Raw genomic sequence first — 15,633 nt, 5'->3', positions numbered from 1 at the left:
TAGGGGAAAAAAAGAATCAGTTTTAGGCAGCGAGACTGGAAAAACTTGAGGGGCCCTGCCTGTGGTCCATCTGTTCTCAAGATGGCCAACCAGATACAGTGGTGCCCCGCAAGACGAATGCCTCGCAAGACGGAAAACCCGCTAGAAGAAAGGGTTTTCCGTTTTTTGATGTGCTTCGCAGGACGAATTTGCTATGGGCTTGCTTCGCAAGACGAAAATGTCTTGCGATTCCTGGGGGTTTTTTTCCGCTCCCCACCCCCTTTTTCTAAGCCGCTAAACCGCTAATAGCCTTTTAGCAGCTAATCCGCTAATCCCTTAAGACTTTAATAGCCGCTAATAGCCGCTAAGCCGCTAATAGCGCTAATCCGCTAATAGGGTTGCTTCGCAAGACGAAAAAACCGCTAGATGAAGAGACTCGCGGAACGAATTAATTTCGTCTTGCGAGGCACCACTGTACATTAAGCCAGAGTTCACCATACTTGGGTCTCCAGCTGTTTTTGGACCACAATTCCCATCTTCCCTGACACCTGGTCCTGTTAGCTGGGGATGATGGGAGTTGCAGTCCAAAAGCAGCCGGAGACCCAACTTTGGGAACCCCCCAACGGAACAGTACACAATAGCCCTCTCTCCTTCTTCCAGCAGCAGGCAATCAAATGGCAACAACAACTTTAAAAAGCTTCTCTGTACATGGCTGCCCTTCAGACTGCTTCTGACAGTTCCAAAGCAGACCCTCTTGTCTTTGGGGCAAACAGCTGCTGTGAACTTCTTTGCCAGGGCTGGAGGTCTCTTATGGCAGCCATGTTGCAGACCGCCCCCCAACAAAAACACCCTCTGAGTTACAGCACCTATAAATGTCACGCCGCCATGTAACAAGAATGTTACAGAGCTAGAGAATATGAAGGAATCTCTCCACCTGCATCGTTCAGCCCGGACACTGAGGTCCAGCTCTGAGGGCCTTCTGGCGGTTCCCTCCCTGCAAGAAGTGTGGTTACAGGAAACCAGGCAGAGGGCCTTCTCAGTGGTGGCACCCACCCCGTGGAATGCCCTCCCATCAGATGTCAAGGAAATAAACAACTACCTGACTTTTAGAAGACATTTGAAGGCAGGCCTGTTTAGAGAAGTTTTTAATGACTAATGTTTTAATGTATTTTTAATATTTAGTTGGAAGCCACCCAGCGTGGCTGGGGAAACCCAACCAGATGGGCAGGGTATAAATTTATTATTGTTGTTGCTTTTATTATTAAGATAGAAGAATGAAAATAATCCACGGAACTGGAGCAACTCCCCTACTGCAATGTAACGAACAAATTCGCAAATGACACCAAAGTGCAAGGGGTAGAAGACAGAATTGGGATTCAAGATGACCTTAACAGATTGAGGAACTAAGCCTAAACTAACAGAATGAATTTCGATACGTGAGGTTCTACACTAAAAACAAGAAGAACCTGCTGCACAAACATGAGGGACACCTATAATGGCAATAGTACATGTGAAACAGATTTAGGGATTTTAGTGGACCACAGGCTTAACGTGAGTCAACAGTGTGGATGCAGCAGCAGAAGAAAAAAGCCAATTTTTCTATTCTCAGCTGCATCAACAGTGTCCAGCTCACGGGAAGTACAGTCGTACCTCGGAAGTTGAATGGAATCCGTTCAGGAAGTCCGTTCGACTTCCAAATGTTCGGAAACCAAGGCGCGGCTTCCTGCAGCCAATCGGAAGCCGTGCTGCACCTTCAGCTTGCAAAGAACACTTGCAAACCAGAACACTCACTTCCAGGTTTGCAATGTTCGGGAGCCAAAACGTTCGACTCGCAAGAAGTTCAGGATCCAAGGGACGAGTGTAATAGTATTCTGCCTTGGTCAAATCCCCACTTGGAGTCCTGGGAAATGGTTGCTGCCTCTTGGGCTCCCCAGAGGTATCTGTTCAGCCCAGGGGTTGTCAACCTGGTCCCTACCGCCCACTAGTGGGCGTTTCAGGACTGTAGGTGGGCGGTAGGGGGTTCTACAGGACAAGCTGAATCCTCCTTCCATCGAGCACTGGTGGGCAGTAAGGAAATTTTACCATCAAGAAAGATGCATTAGTGGGCGGTAGGTATAAAAAGGTTGACTACCCCTGGCTATCCACTGTGGGGAAGACAGGCCAGAGGTGGGGAAGCTGTGGCCCTCCAGATGTTGCCGGATTCAACTCCCATCACCCTTGACCACTGGCTATACTAGCCAAGGATTGTGGGAGTTGGGGTCCAACAACATCTGGAGTCCAACATCTGGGTCCAACAACATCTGATGTATGGAAGTGAGAGCTGGACCATAAAGAAGGCTGATCGCCGAAGAATTGACGCTTTTGAATTCTGGTGCTGGAGGAGACTCTTGAGAGTCCCATGGACTGCAAGAAGATCAAACGCATCCATTCTTAAGGAAATCAGCCCTGAGTGCTCACTGGAAGGACAGATCGTGAAGCTGAGGCTCCAATACTCTGGCCACCTCATGAGAAGAAAAGACTCCCTGGAAAAGACCCTGATGCTGGGAAAGATGGAGGGCACAAGGAGAAGGGGACGACAGAGGACAAGATGGTTAGACAGTGTTCTCGAAGCTACAAAGATGAGTCTGACCAAACTGCGGGAGGCAGTGGAAGACAGGAGTGCCTGGCGTGCTCTGGTCCATGGGGTCACGAAGAGTCGGACACGACTGAACGACTAAACAACAACAACAACATCTGGAGGAGGGCCACTGGTCTCAAGCTACCCTTGAGACAGGCCTTTTTAACAGGGCTCTCCTTATATTAAGCAGAGAAGTTTCGTTGCCCAAACTGGCCACTTTAAGACAGGGAGCCCACAGTGGGAGACCAGGGCTAGGGGTGGAAGCACTTTCACTCCCCAGCGGCTACACTCACTTTCATGGCTAACGGCTTCCGCTTCAGACCACTGTGATCGCTTCCCCTGTCCGACTCGTCGTCGCTCTGCACTTTCTCCACGGTCACTCCCGCGGCACCGACTGCGGCCATCGGGGCGGATTCCTCCTCTTCCGCGATGTCGCTTCCGGCTCCTCCGCCTCCGCCAACTATGGGGTCAATGTCAGGGACTTCGCTATCGGAGGAGCTTATTGGCTGATGGGGGATGGGAAGGAAGACAGGCAAATCGTTAAGATATTTTTCCTAAAAAAAATTGTAAATCCCCAAGCACAATTCCACAAAGAAAGAAACAGAGGGGGACGAAGCTGGGAGCAGAAGTCTATCAATGGTGTCTGGGGAGACTCAGTCTCGCTCAGCCACGAACCTTGGGCCAGTCACTGTTGCTCAGGCTAACCTTCCTCACCTCCACCTCTTAATCTCAGGTTCGAGCCCGTGTTGGGCAAGAGATTCCTGAATTGCAAGAGCTTACAACTCTACGATTCTATAACCCATGCTCTGGTACCCCATCTCGGCTAGATTACTGTAATACATTATATGTAGGCTTGCCCTTCAAGACTATTCTGAAGCTTCAGTTACTGCAGGCTGCTTGCTACCATTTTAACCAGTATAGCCAGAGTTGTTGTTATTATTTATTTCATTTCTACACGGAATTATCTTTTTAGGAAAGCTGTTCATATTATACCTATTTTGAAAGAATCACATTGCCTACCTATTTGCTCCTGAGCTCAATTTAAAGTGTGGGTAAAAAGATAAAAGGTAAAGGACCCCAGTCAAAGGCGATTATGGGGTTGCGGCACTCATCTCGCTTTCAGGTCGAAGGAGCCGGTGTTTGTCCACAGAAAGCTTTCCGGGTCATGTGGCCAGCAGGACTAAACTGCTTCTGGCGCAACAGAACACTGTGACAGAAGCCGAAGCAAATGAAAACACCGTTTACCTTCCCAGCACAGCAGTACCTATTTATCTACTTGCACTGGTGTGCTTTTGAACGGCTAGGTTGGCAGAAGCTGGGACAGAGCAATGGGAGCTCACTCCATCGAAAAGATTCGAACCACCAACCTTCTGACTGGCAAGTCCAAAAAGCTCAGTGCTTTAGACCACAGCACCTTAAAGTCCTGGTACTTACTTTTTAATGCCCTAAACAACTTGGACCCAAAATACCTGAGGGAGTTCCTCCATTTTTTAAACCACAGTGTTAATTGGCTTCTCAGTGCCAGGATGTCTGTGTTACCAATGACAGCCTTGGTGGCCGGCCATTGTCTCACCATTTATATTTTCTGCATTTCATTTCCTCCCAACATTGCTGCATACAGTCCGTCTCACCCCCCACACACCCCAAAACAACCCCAACAGGTATATCTGCATCACGAATCTGGTGGACTGTAGACCAAGAAAGCTTGGGCCACTATCAACCTGTAAGTCTTTTAACATGTTGCAAGGCTGTTGCTTTTGATGCAGACGACCGACGTGGCCCTAGTGTGTGGGTTCAGAATTATTTGTGTCAGGGGTTGGGAATGTTTGGCCCTCTAGACAGCAGGACCAACAGCTGGGAGTTGCAGCCCCACGTTTGGAGGATCAGAAGTTCCCCACCCCAATGTATGTTGCCCTGAGCGGGATGTACAAAGCCAACTATAAGGGTTATTAAGAATTATATGAACATTAAGTGTTAATGTGTTAAATTGGGAAATCGAAAGTTAAATTATGTTATGATAAATTACAGACTAAATTGAAGAAGAGGGAAAGGATTTGTTGAACCAGATAACTTGAACCAGAATACAAAAAAGGGAGGTGCGAGGAAGTCGAGGAAATAAGCTAATGAAAGATCTGGATACAAAAATTTGGATTTGTGTTTTTGTATTTTTTTTCTTATGTTGCATTGTTGTACTGTATTTTTTCTTTTTTTATTTTTTGTTGTTGATGTATTGTTTGTTGAACCTGTGTATTGTTTTTCTTTTATAAGTATAAAATATCTAATAAATTTTTATTAAAAATAAATAAATACAAAGCCAACTATTGTAGCTCCAGCAGGGCTGTCCTTGATGCCACTTACCGGAGGCGCGCTGTAACTGGCATGTGGGTTGTTCTGGATCTCCCACAATCCTTCGTTGAAGCCTTTCCGTTTGTTGGGCTTTCCATATTTGTCCTTGTATTTCTCATAAGGGAAGAGGTCTTTGGGTCCCAAGAAGGCCCTGGGGCAGAGAAGCAAAGGTTAGAGAATGGAGCAGGGCCAATTGGTGTTAAAGAAAGATAGAACCTTTTTCATGTACGCTACAACAGCAGCAAGAATACTCATCGCAAAGTATTGGAAGACACAAGAGCTACCCACCCGGGAAGAATGGCAGATGAAACTGATGGACTATATGGAAATGGCGGAAATGACTGGCAGAATCCGAGACCAGGGAGAAGAGTCGATGGAGGAAGATTGGAAAAAATTTAAAGCATTTTTACAGAAATATTGCAAAATTAATGAACGTTAGATGAATATTGGAATGAAATTATAAGGTTTTAGCAGAAGTGTTATTAAGAATTATATAAACATTAAGTGCTAATGTGTTAAATTGGGAAATTGAAAGTTAAATTATGTTATAATAAACTACAGACTAAATTGAAGAAGAGGGAAAGGATTTGTTGAATCAGATAATTTGAACCAGAATACAAAAAAGGGAGGTGCGAGGAAGTCGAGGAAATAAGCTAATGAAAGATCTGGATACAAAAATTTGGATTTGTGTTTTTTTCTTTTCTTATGTTGTATTGTTGCATTTTTTTCTTTTTTTACGTCTTTTGTTGTTGATGTATTGTTTGTTGAATGTGTGTATTGTTTTGCCTTTATTGTTTTTCTTTTATAAGTATAAAATATCTAATAAATTTCTATTAAAAAAAGAGAGAGAATGGAGCAGGGCGGCATCGAGCAAACGGAACACGGGGAAGCTGTGCCCTGCCCCAGATCCCGAGACCGGAACTTACGTCTCGTGGGTGCCGAAGAAGAAAATGGGATATTTGTTGGGCGGGGGCTTCACTGCGCCGTCAATGATATCGTCGATCTGAAAAGAAGAGGAAGTCAAATGGGATCAGCATGGCGGCTTGAGCGATTATTGCAGAGAACCACCTTGGTATCGTGGTTAAAGCCGGGCTGGCCAATGTGCAGTCCAGATGTTGTTGGACTACAACTCCCATCATCCCCTTCCATTGGCCATGTTCGCTGGGGATGATGGGAGTTTTAGTCCCACAACATCTGCTACGCTTGGGTTTAGAGCACAGAAAAAGCATTTTGGTTCCTGAAATTCATTCTGATTGTGCGTATAAAATATACCTGATAGAATTCTACAGGACAGTACAGTGGTACCTCTGGTTACGTACTTAATTCGTTCCGGGGGTCCGATCTTAACCTTAAACTGTTCTTAACCTGAAGCAACACTTTAGCTAATGGGGCCTCCTGCTGCTGCCATGCCGCCTCCGCACGATTTCTGTTCTCATCCTGAAGCAAAGTTCTTAACCCGAGGTTTAGCGGTTAGCGGAGTCTGTAACCTGAAGCGTATGTAACCCGAGGTACCACTGTAGTGTGTGAAAAGTCAAAAAAACAGGCATGCTCCTAAAATTGCCCCTTTCCACTGCAAGTTCTCAGGCTTCCTTCAACAAACCCTGTTCAAGGGAGAGTCCTTTTAAGATCAGTTGAAGCGAAAAGGAGGAAGAAGCAAGGTCTCTTGGATCCGTCACCGTGTTTAAAAATAAAAAAGGTCTCTCGTTAAATATTCATCATTATATCCACTCCCAACAGACTTACTCCACAAGAATAGTAGTTGATGACATCAATTTGTACAAATGTGAACCTGAATAAGTTCAAAGTAACGGAGCCAGTAATTAAATCATTTTAAGTTTACGGCTGAATCAGAACTGAACAGGATGAGAGAGAAGAAATACCGTTAAACCTTTGGGTTCGGTTCAGCGTTAGGGCAAGGTCTCAGCTCTGCCAGTTTCAAAATGAGATTCAATTGCACACTTCCAAGGAAAGAGTTTGCTGCTGCTGCTGCTGCGCTACTTTGCAAGTCAGCTGGTTCACAGCAGAAGATTGTGCTCTTTTGCTGAAGCACTGTGGCATGAGCCAGGTGACTTGCTTCATAGCAACAAAAAGATGCTGCTGTGTGCCTGCATGCCAGCCAGCCAGATGGTGGAGTTGCCAGGTGCCATCCTGGCACCCAGGTGTCTTCACTGGGTCGCAAGTGGCCGACAGCCACGTGCAAAATGCGCCTGGTGAGTTTCGGTCGCTGGGTGCAGGTGTGATCGGCAGCTAAGCCCTCCCTTTGCAAGATACAAAGAACATGATGCCATAACACCACAAGTGCTGAGCGTCCCTTCTCAAGTTTGGCTTGGTGAGCGAAACTTTAAATATGTGGGCTGTTTCCCCCTCCCACCCCCACATCTCTGAGAGCAATAAAGCAGGTTGAGGGTACAAACTCCATGTACTTTTCACAGCATCCTAAGTCAAAACCCCAAAGCTGCTAGAAAGGAGCTAGTCCCCAGATAATGACAGGATATACAGTGGTACCTCGGGCTAAGTACTTAATTCATTCCGGAGGTCTGTTCTTAACCTGAAACTGTTCTTAACCTGAAGCACCACTTTAGCTAATGGAGCCTCCTGCAGCCGCCGCACTGCCACCACACGATTTCTGTTCTCATCCTGAAGCGAAGTTCTTAACCCAAGGTACAATTTCTGGGTTAGCGGAGTCTGTAACCTGAAGCATATGTAACCTGAGGTACCACTGTATAGGGAAAGGTTCTTGTCTGTCACAAGGTGCCTAGAACGCTTTCAAGGTGCAGAAGTGAAGATTTGGGGTAAGGGGGGAGCCGACCACTGTACAGTGGTACCTCGGGTTACATACGCTTCAGGTTACAGACTCCGCTAACCCAGAAATAGCTGCCCTGTTGATAGGTCAAAACTGCACACTCCCAGTGTTGTTGGTTTGTCAAAGGGCCTTGTGTGGTGTAGTGGTTAAGAGCAATAGATTCGTAATCTGGTGAACCGGGTTCGATTCCCCGCTCCTCCACATGCAGCTGCTGGGTGACCTTGGGCCAGTCACACTTCTCTGAAGTCTCTCAGCCCCACTCACCTCACAGAGTGTTTGTTGTGGGGGAGGAAGGGAAAGGAGAATGTGAGCCGCTTTGAGACTCCTTAAAGGGAGTGAAAGGCGGGATATCAAATCCAAACTCTTCTTCTTCTTCTTCTTGGGATCATAGTTGCAAGGGATCCCAAGGGTCAACCCACTGCAATGCAGGAATCTCATGCCTCCTGCTACGGAATCCTTTTAACCCAAGAGGATGGAGATTGAAGCTGGCACTTTCTGAGTGCAAAACCAGGGCTCTATCCGCTCAGCTACAGCTTCTCCCAGACCTTCTTTTAAAGCAAAGGGCAAGAAGACAAAACACCCAGCCCAACAACAGTGTGATCCTAGGACATGCTCAAACGATGCCCGATCGCATTCTCTTCTCCCTCCATCTTTGTACAGGAGGACCAAAAGAAGCAGGCAGGGGGCCAGGAGTGGCTCAACTAGCCCAGCACCCTGCCCCCAGAGTTACTGACCAGATGTCACAGTAAGAAGCCAACAAGCACAACTCGATTGTAACAGCCCTCTCCCCTCCTGTGGTTTTCAGCAACTAGCATTCAGAAGCACACTGCCTCCAACAGCGAAGGTACAGCAAGAGCCATTGTGCCCCACGCTACATCAATAACAACAACAACAACAACAACAACAACAACAACAATAATAATAATACAGTGGTGCCCCGCAAGACGAATGCCTCGCAAGACGGCATGTGGACGTTAAGTTCAATGGGTAACCCTGGGCCAGTAAGTCCCTCAGCCTAAACTACCTGACAAAATGAGGGGGCGGATTGTAAGTGAAACAAATAAATAAAACAACGGGGAGCAGAAAACTGGAACCCTTCCCATTCCGTTCCAACACCCATTTTATAACTGGGAAGGGGGATCCAAAGTCCCTGGGGCAACAAGGGGCATATTCTGTGCAAAATGTTCTGCCTTGAGCCCAGCACAGGTCCCAGAGGATGATATTACAATGGTGCCCCGCAAGATGAATGCCTCGCAAGACGGAAAACCCCCTAGACGAAAGGGTTTTCCGTTTTCCAATGCGCTTCGCAGGACGAATTTCTCTATGGGCTTCCTTCGCAAGACGAAAATGTCTTGCGGTTCTTGAGATTTTTTCCCGCTCCCCACCCCCTTTTCCTATGGCGCTAAGCTGCTAATAACCTTTTAGCAGCTAATCCACTAATCCCTTAAGCCTTTAATAGCCGCTAAACCGCTAATAGCGCTAATCCGCTAAACCGCTAATAGGGTTGCTTCGCAAGACGAAAAAACCGCTAGACGAAGAGAGTCACGGAACGGATTCTTTTCGTCTTGTGAGGCACCACTGTATCACAAACAAGAGGCTGCCCACACACCGCACAAACAGTTTTGGAGGGATACAAGCGGCATGTAAGGCCAACTGCATAGAAAATCCTTGATGCAAAAAATAAAATAAAATGTACCCTGTCCCAAACTACCTACTGCACAAACATTTCTGCCACCAGTTTAACAAAAGTATTTGGTTACTGACTAATGCACAGTTGGGATGGAGATTCCAGGCAGACCCTCATGTTGTGTGTATGTGTGTGAATATGTTGTTGGGGGGCAATGCAAAGACTGTACTTATTGTATCTCACAAGACCAGGGGTCAGCAAACTTTTTCAGCAGGGGGCTGGTCCACTGTCCCTCAGACCTTGTGGGGGGCTGGAAGGAAAAAAATGAACGAATTCCTATGCCCCACAAATAACTCAGAGATGCATTTTAAATAAAAGCAGACATTCTACTCATGTAAAAGCACGCTGATTCCTGGACCGTCCGTGGGCCAGATTTAGAAGGCGATTGGGCCAGATCAAGCCCCTGGGCTTTGTTTGCCTACCCATGGCATAGACGGAGAAAAGGGCACACATAAGTTCTGAGTGAGTGAATGTGTGTGTGTGTGTGTGTGTGTGTGTGTATGGATTGCATGAAGTCTTTCTCATCAACAGTGGGAGGTTCCCCCCAATTCCACAGCCAGCGTTATTTCTGAGGGAGTAGACAGGGCCCCCATTGGAGACCCTATATATAGAGCCTCCACAGGGGTCCCATTTCACCTCATTCCCCACCCCTCCCAAATTAGCGAGTGGGAGCGATTCCATTAACTATTAACATCCCGGTAGACATTGGAGCCACCTTGGCAAAGCTAAGCAGATCCAGATCTGGTCAGCACCCAGGCAGACAACCGCCTAAGGAAGACACCTATGGTTCCACGATGGAATAGGATATAAATACAGTGGTGCCCCACAAGACGAATGCCTCGCAAGACGGAAAACCCGCTAGACGAAAGGGTTTTCCGTTTTGGAGGTGCTTCGCAGGACAAATTTCTCTATGGGCTTGCTTCGCAAGACGAAAATGTCTTGCGATTCCTGGGGGTTTTTTTCCGCTCCCCACCCCCTTTTTCTAAGGCACTAAGCTGCTAATAGCCTTTTAGCAGCTAATCCGCTAATCCCTTAAGCCTTTAATAGCCACTAATAGCCGCTAAACTGCTAATCGCGCTAATCTGCTAATGGGCTTGCTTCGCAAGACGAAAAAACCGCTAGACGAAGAGACTCATGGAACGGATTCTTTTCGTCTTGCGAGGCACCACTGTATATTTAAATTTAAGTATTGTGCACACATGCCCAACACAATGCCTCCAACCCCTTCCTCGGGCTTAAGACGAGCATTCAATGACAGGCTTCCTGACCCAAACCCCTTGGCGCCAAACCTTGAGGGCCAATCTCAGCATTGCAAAGGCCTCACCCGTGTGCTTTGAACTCCAGGCATACATGCATATATCACGTATGTTACCCTCATAGCTTCTGTAGGCCCAAACTGGAGGGCCCACCCCTCCCCCCCCCAAAAAAAATCTGTACAAACAAGCAAATGCATGCATAATCCATAGCTGTCAGCTTTCCCCTTTTCTTGCGAGGAATCCTATTCGGAATACGGGAAACGTTGACAGCTATGGCATAATCACATGCATTACAGTGGTACCTTGGGTTAAGTACTTAATTCGTTCCGGAGGTCCGTTCTTAACCTGAAACTGTTCTTAACCTGAAGCACCACTTTAGCTAATGGGGCCTCCTGCTGCTGCCGCTGCGCCGCCAGAGCACAATTTCTGTTCTCATCCTGAAGCAAAGTTCTTAACCCAAGGTCCTATTTCTGGGTTAGCGGAGTCTGTAACCTGAAGCATATGTAACCTGAAGCACATGTAACCTGAGGTACCACTGTGTTACTGTTATTTTAACAACTAAAGCAGACTTAATTCCAAACTGCTTTATCTAGGCGGAATCCAGATTAACCTGAAGCGTCTGTAACCCGAGGTACCACTGCATTATTATTATTAAAATTTGTATACCACCATAGCTTCTGCAAGCCCAATCTCCCCCTTGCTGCGGACCCCATCCGCTCCAAAAATAAAATATCTGTACAAGCAAGCACATGCACACATGCATGCATGCATGCAATAATCACATGCATTATTAAAAAAATTTGTATGCCGCCCTGGCTACCCGGTTGACAGGACTGGAAACCACAATGCAAACTCCCCCCCCCCCAAATCTGCACATGCATTTTAGAGACACATTTGGGGCCAGGCTCCGCTGCACCCCCCTGAATCTCATTTGGGGGGGGTTGCAATGCTAGCAGGAGCCCGGCCCCCTTCCTCTCTCCCTTGCCCCTACCCCCCCCCAGCCTTGTCCTCGTGGGTGGAGGAAGAGGCCTAAGATCACAAACACACAGCGATCACACACACACACACAAAAAAGCTGGTGCTTCCAGGCTTCTCGAGGTGCTGCTTCCGCCTCCGCCGCTAGAGGGCGCCGTAGAACAGCCCCCCTAAGGCGCAGCCTCAGAAGCAAGGAGAGGAAAACCGGGGGGGGGGGGAGAAAGAGAGACGCCACTCCCTCCCCCCCCCGTGGCGGTTGCTAAGCAACGAGGAGCCCCCCCCCTCAGTATCTATATCTTCCCCTCAGCGCCATATATAGATATGGAGATAAGAGGAATGTCCCTCACCCTGGCGGGCCAGTGCGGGTATCCCTTCATCTTGGCGAAGACGAGGTCTCCGGCCTTGAAGCCGTGCGGCATCTCGGCGGCGGCGGCTGGCGAGCAGGCCCCAGCCAGGCCTCAGGCTTCGCCAGGCAACCGGGAGCGGGGGTGGGCGTGGCCGCCGGGCCTCTTGAAGGGGAGAGAGGAGGGGGGGAAGGAAGGAGCCGATTGGTTCTCGCCGCCTGCCGCTCCGACGCCGCCCTCCTCGCTCATTGGCTGTCGCGCGAGCGCCCAATCGGAGGGGGGCCTCTCTCAGGGGGAGGCGGGGCCTTGTTGGGAGGGGGGGAAATGCGAAGGAGCCGAGCGGTTCTCGCCGCCTGCCGCTCCGCCGCCGCCCTCCTCGCTCATTGGCCGGCTGGCGTGGCTGGCGCGCGCGCCCGCGCCTCCCGCCCAATCGGAGGGCGGCCTCCCTCAGAGGGGAGGCGGGGCCTCGTTGGGGCAGGCTAAAAAAAAGGGAGCGGGAATGGGTAAAGGGGCGGGGCTTTTAAGAAAAGGCGGGGCTGAGGGAAGAAAGCCGTTGGGACTCTGGGGAAAGGGACCCCTCGGGGTCATCTAGTCTGACCCCCGACCCTTGCAAGGCGGGGAATTGGGCTTGGGGCAACGTGGGGCTCCTCGGACCCACCAGATGTGAAAGAGCCTGGTGGCTCTGCCGCCTCAAGGGTTTGGGGAAGGGGAAGGGAGCGAGCACTCTGCACATGCTCTGGAGAGCTCTTGGTCTTCCCACAGTTGAATTCTCAGCTACCTGGGGAAGAGCGGTTGCAGGATTTTCTTGTTTTTCATGGCACGTTTTGCGTTCTCTTTTTTTAAAAAAATATATTTTATTGAGTTTTACATAAAAAAATGGAACAAAAAATACACAACAACAGAAACAAAAAAAATACAAAGTTGCATGAACACAAAATGACAAAAGTATCGAAGTAAAGAGCAAAAAAAAGAATAAAAACAATTTTATCTTCATAATGTTTCTTGCATTAACTTATTTCTCCGACTTCCCCAGACCTCCCTTCCCTGTATTCCAAATCATATATTCAAACAACAAATCCCTTCCCTCTGTCTTAATTAATTTTTATCTTAATTTTAATATATTAATATAGCTTAATCTTCTTGTTTCTTAATATTAGATCTTTTAATTTTTAAACTTTTTACTAAAAACCTTAACATGCAATCTGATGTCATTCTAACATTCATTAATGCACGTTTTGCGTTCTCGCTTCGTGCTCCTACTGCTGCCAACTGCCCTGGGATATGCGAATGAAGGGCTGTGTACCAATTTTCATTAATAAACACAATGATTTCATCGAGCCTATTCTTGAGTTATTATTTTAAGTATCATCGCTGAAACAGGTGTCTTCTTGGGTTAGAAAGTCTGCACAAGTATCAACACCCTGCAAGGAAATATTGGGCAGGGAGAGGAGATGCAGAATAAACCTTCAGCTTTCTTTTAAAAAATAAATTAATAACAATAAACGAAAATTGTCGTCGTTGTTTTTCTTAAATTTATATACCGCCTAAGGACCACAATTTTGTTCGTTGTGTTGTTGTTGCTTTTGTACTGTAAACTTCAGCTTTCTTTTAAAAATAAAGTAATAATAATAATAAGAGATTGTCATCACTATTTATTAAATTTACCGTATTTTTTGCTCTATAAGACTCACTTTTCCCCTCCTAAAAAGTAAGAGGAAATGTGTGTGCATCTTATGGAGCGAATGCAGGCTGCACAGCTATCCCAGAAGCCAGAACAGCAAGAGGGGTTGCTGCTTTCACTGCGCAGCGATCCCTCTTGCTGTTCTGGCTTCTGAGATTCAGAATATTTTTTTTTCTTTATTTTCTCCTCCAAAAACTAGGTGCGTCTTGTGGTCTGGTGCGCCTTATAGAGCAAAAAATACGATATATACCGCTGTGGCCCATGGGCCAGAGGTTGCTGACCCCTAGGCTAGACTGTTAACAGAGGAAAAGGGTGTGACTGAGTCCAAGGCACCCAATCTATGTCCACTCCAACACTCTATAAATATAATATAATATATAATTCGTGCTCAAGGGTACATGAGAGTGCTATGCAAAGACTGTGTGTGTGCGAAAGAGGAAGCAGAAAAGGCATTGCATTTTATTTATTTTTAAAAGCACCAGATCTTCTTTCTCTTTTAAATATCAGCTCTCCAAAAAGCGGCTACTTTAAGGGTGCCGCCTGGAGCTACGAAGTTGGCACAGTGTTCCTAATTGGCAAGGGCAATCAGGTCCCAACCTGTGTTTTGCCCAAGGCTCCGAACTCTCAGGTGGAAAGGCGTTTTCGCTTTTTCACTGGGGAAATAAAAGCAAGAAATGTGCCTTAGGAGGACTAGTCATGAAGCGTCATGGGCAAAGCGCCTCGTTTGCATAACAAATGCCTCTCTTCCAGATTTATCTTTTTCAACCAGGTCATACGGTCTAAAAAACCCACGGGTATTTGCAAATATATATATTTTTATATATATAATATTTATTACTTTTTGAACAATTTAAACATTACAAAACCAAACGTAAACAGAAAAATAAAAACCAATACAATACAATATAAAGACACTACATAAACACATTAAACTAAACAAAACCAAACAAGACAATTTAAAACACTCAAACAATTTCAATATCTCTTTCATTCACTTCTTTCACCGACCTCCTCACACCTCCCTTTTTGTATTCCACTTCTGTCAAATCTTTCAGCAATTCCTTTCCATCTTCCTCTGTTATCTGTCGTATAATTATCTTAACACATTCTAATTTTATTTTACTTTTAAAATTCCATTAATCTGTCTTCTTGACTGCACAATTTAGCCTGTTGGGTTGCAACTCTGGGGTAGGGAGGTCAGCTGAGCATCCTTTTCTTTTCCCATTCCTCCCCCCACTCCTAAAAAACCCCAGACGCAGACATGCCAGAGATCCTAAAGAGGGAACTCGCTGTTTGCAATTGATGCCCTGATTTGGCAAAGACAGAACCCATTTTCCATCCTTGGATTGGTTGGCAACAGTATCTCCCACGGTCCCAGGCAGAGGGACCAGGCCTGCCCGCCTGCCAAGCCAGTGTGGTCCCAACTGGGAGACGGACCCTCCCAGGTAAACCCAGCCAGCCTCTTCCCCTTCGAGCAAACGCAGAAAGTGTCTGAGATTCGAACCCAGGACCAGCCAGCCGAACAGATCTGGCCCCCGGACCTTAGGTTGCCTCCCTTTGCCCTGTGGGGTGGCTGACTATTCCTGCATTGCAGCGGGTTGGGCTAAATGACCCTCAGGTTCCCTTCCAGCTTCATGACCCTAAGACTTCATGGCCTCATTTAAAGGACTTGGTCAACTTTGACCATGGAGAAGGAAGGTCACTCGCCTAGAGCGGCCTTCCTAGACTGGAGCGGGAACCATAGACGTCTAACCAATCGAAAGCTCAGGGGTTCCACTTCCGGCTCGGCTTGACGCCGATCGGCACTCTACAGGGCACGTGACCGGAAAGCGCGTCCCTCTTCCTCCCAGCAACCGACTTCCGCTTCCTGTTTACGGCGGAGCGACGAGAGGAAACGAAAGCCGAGGGGCGGGTGCTGCTATGTTTGGGGATTCGTGAGGTGGGG

At 47.2% G+C, this 15,633-nt stretch overlaps 1 protein-coding gene and 2 long non-coding RNA genes across 3 annotated transcripts in view; 1 reads left to right on the top strand and 2 right to left on the bottom strand.

The window, feature by feature from the left end:
- The window catches only part of HDGFL2 (HDGF like 2), a 32,363-nt gene extending 20,179 nt beyond the window's left edge, over positions 1 to 12,184 (bottom strand). The window contains 5 exon segments of the mRNA XM_083421573.1: positions 2,833 to 2,874; positions 2,876 to 3,102; positions 4,955 to 5,093; positions 5,869 to 5,945; positions 12,011 to 12,184. Coding sequence (XP_083277699.1) covers positions 2,833 to 2,874; positions 2,876 to 3,102; positions 4,955 to 5,093; positions 5,869 to 5,945; positions 12,011 to 12,082 — 557 coding nt within the window. The 5' untranslated portion in view covers positions 12,083 to 12,184.
- Positions 1 to 15,633, bottom strand: part of LOC310668685 — a 62,607-nt gene that overhangs the window by 43,448 nt on the left and 3,526 nt on the right. The gene's annotated exons all lie outside the window — the stretch shown is intronic.
- Positions 824 to 15,633, top strand: part of LOC310668644 — a 39,763-nt gene continuing 24,953 nt past the window's right edge. Inside the window, exon 1 of the long non-coding RNA XR_014506747.1 lies at positions 824 to 987. This is a non-coding gene — a long non-coding RNA (uncharacterized lncRNA). The remainder of the gene's footprint in view (positions 988 to 15,633) is intronic.

Source organism: Podarcis tiliguerta (genome assembly GCF_965153285.1).
Source record: "Podarcis tiliguerta genome assembly, chromosome: 18".
Classification (NCBI taxonomy): Eukaryota; Metazoa; Chordata; class Lepidosauria; order Squamata; family Lacertidae; genus Podarcis; species Podarcis tiliguerta.
Note: the sequence above shows the minus strand (reverse complement) of the source record. Positions and strands in the feature narration are given on the sequence as shown.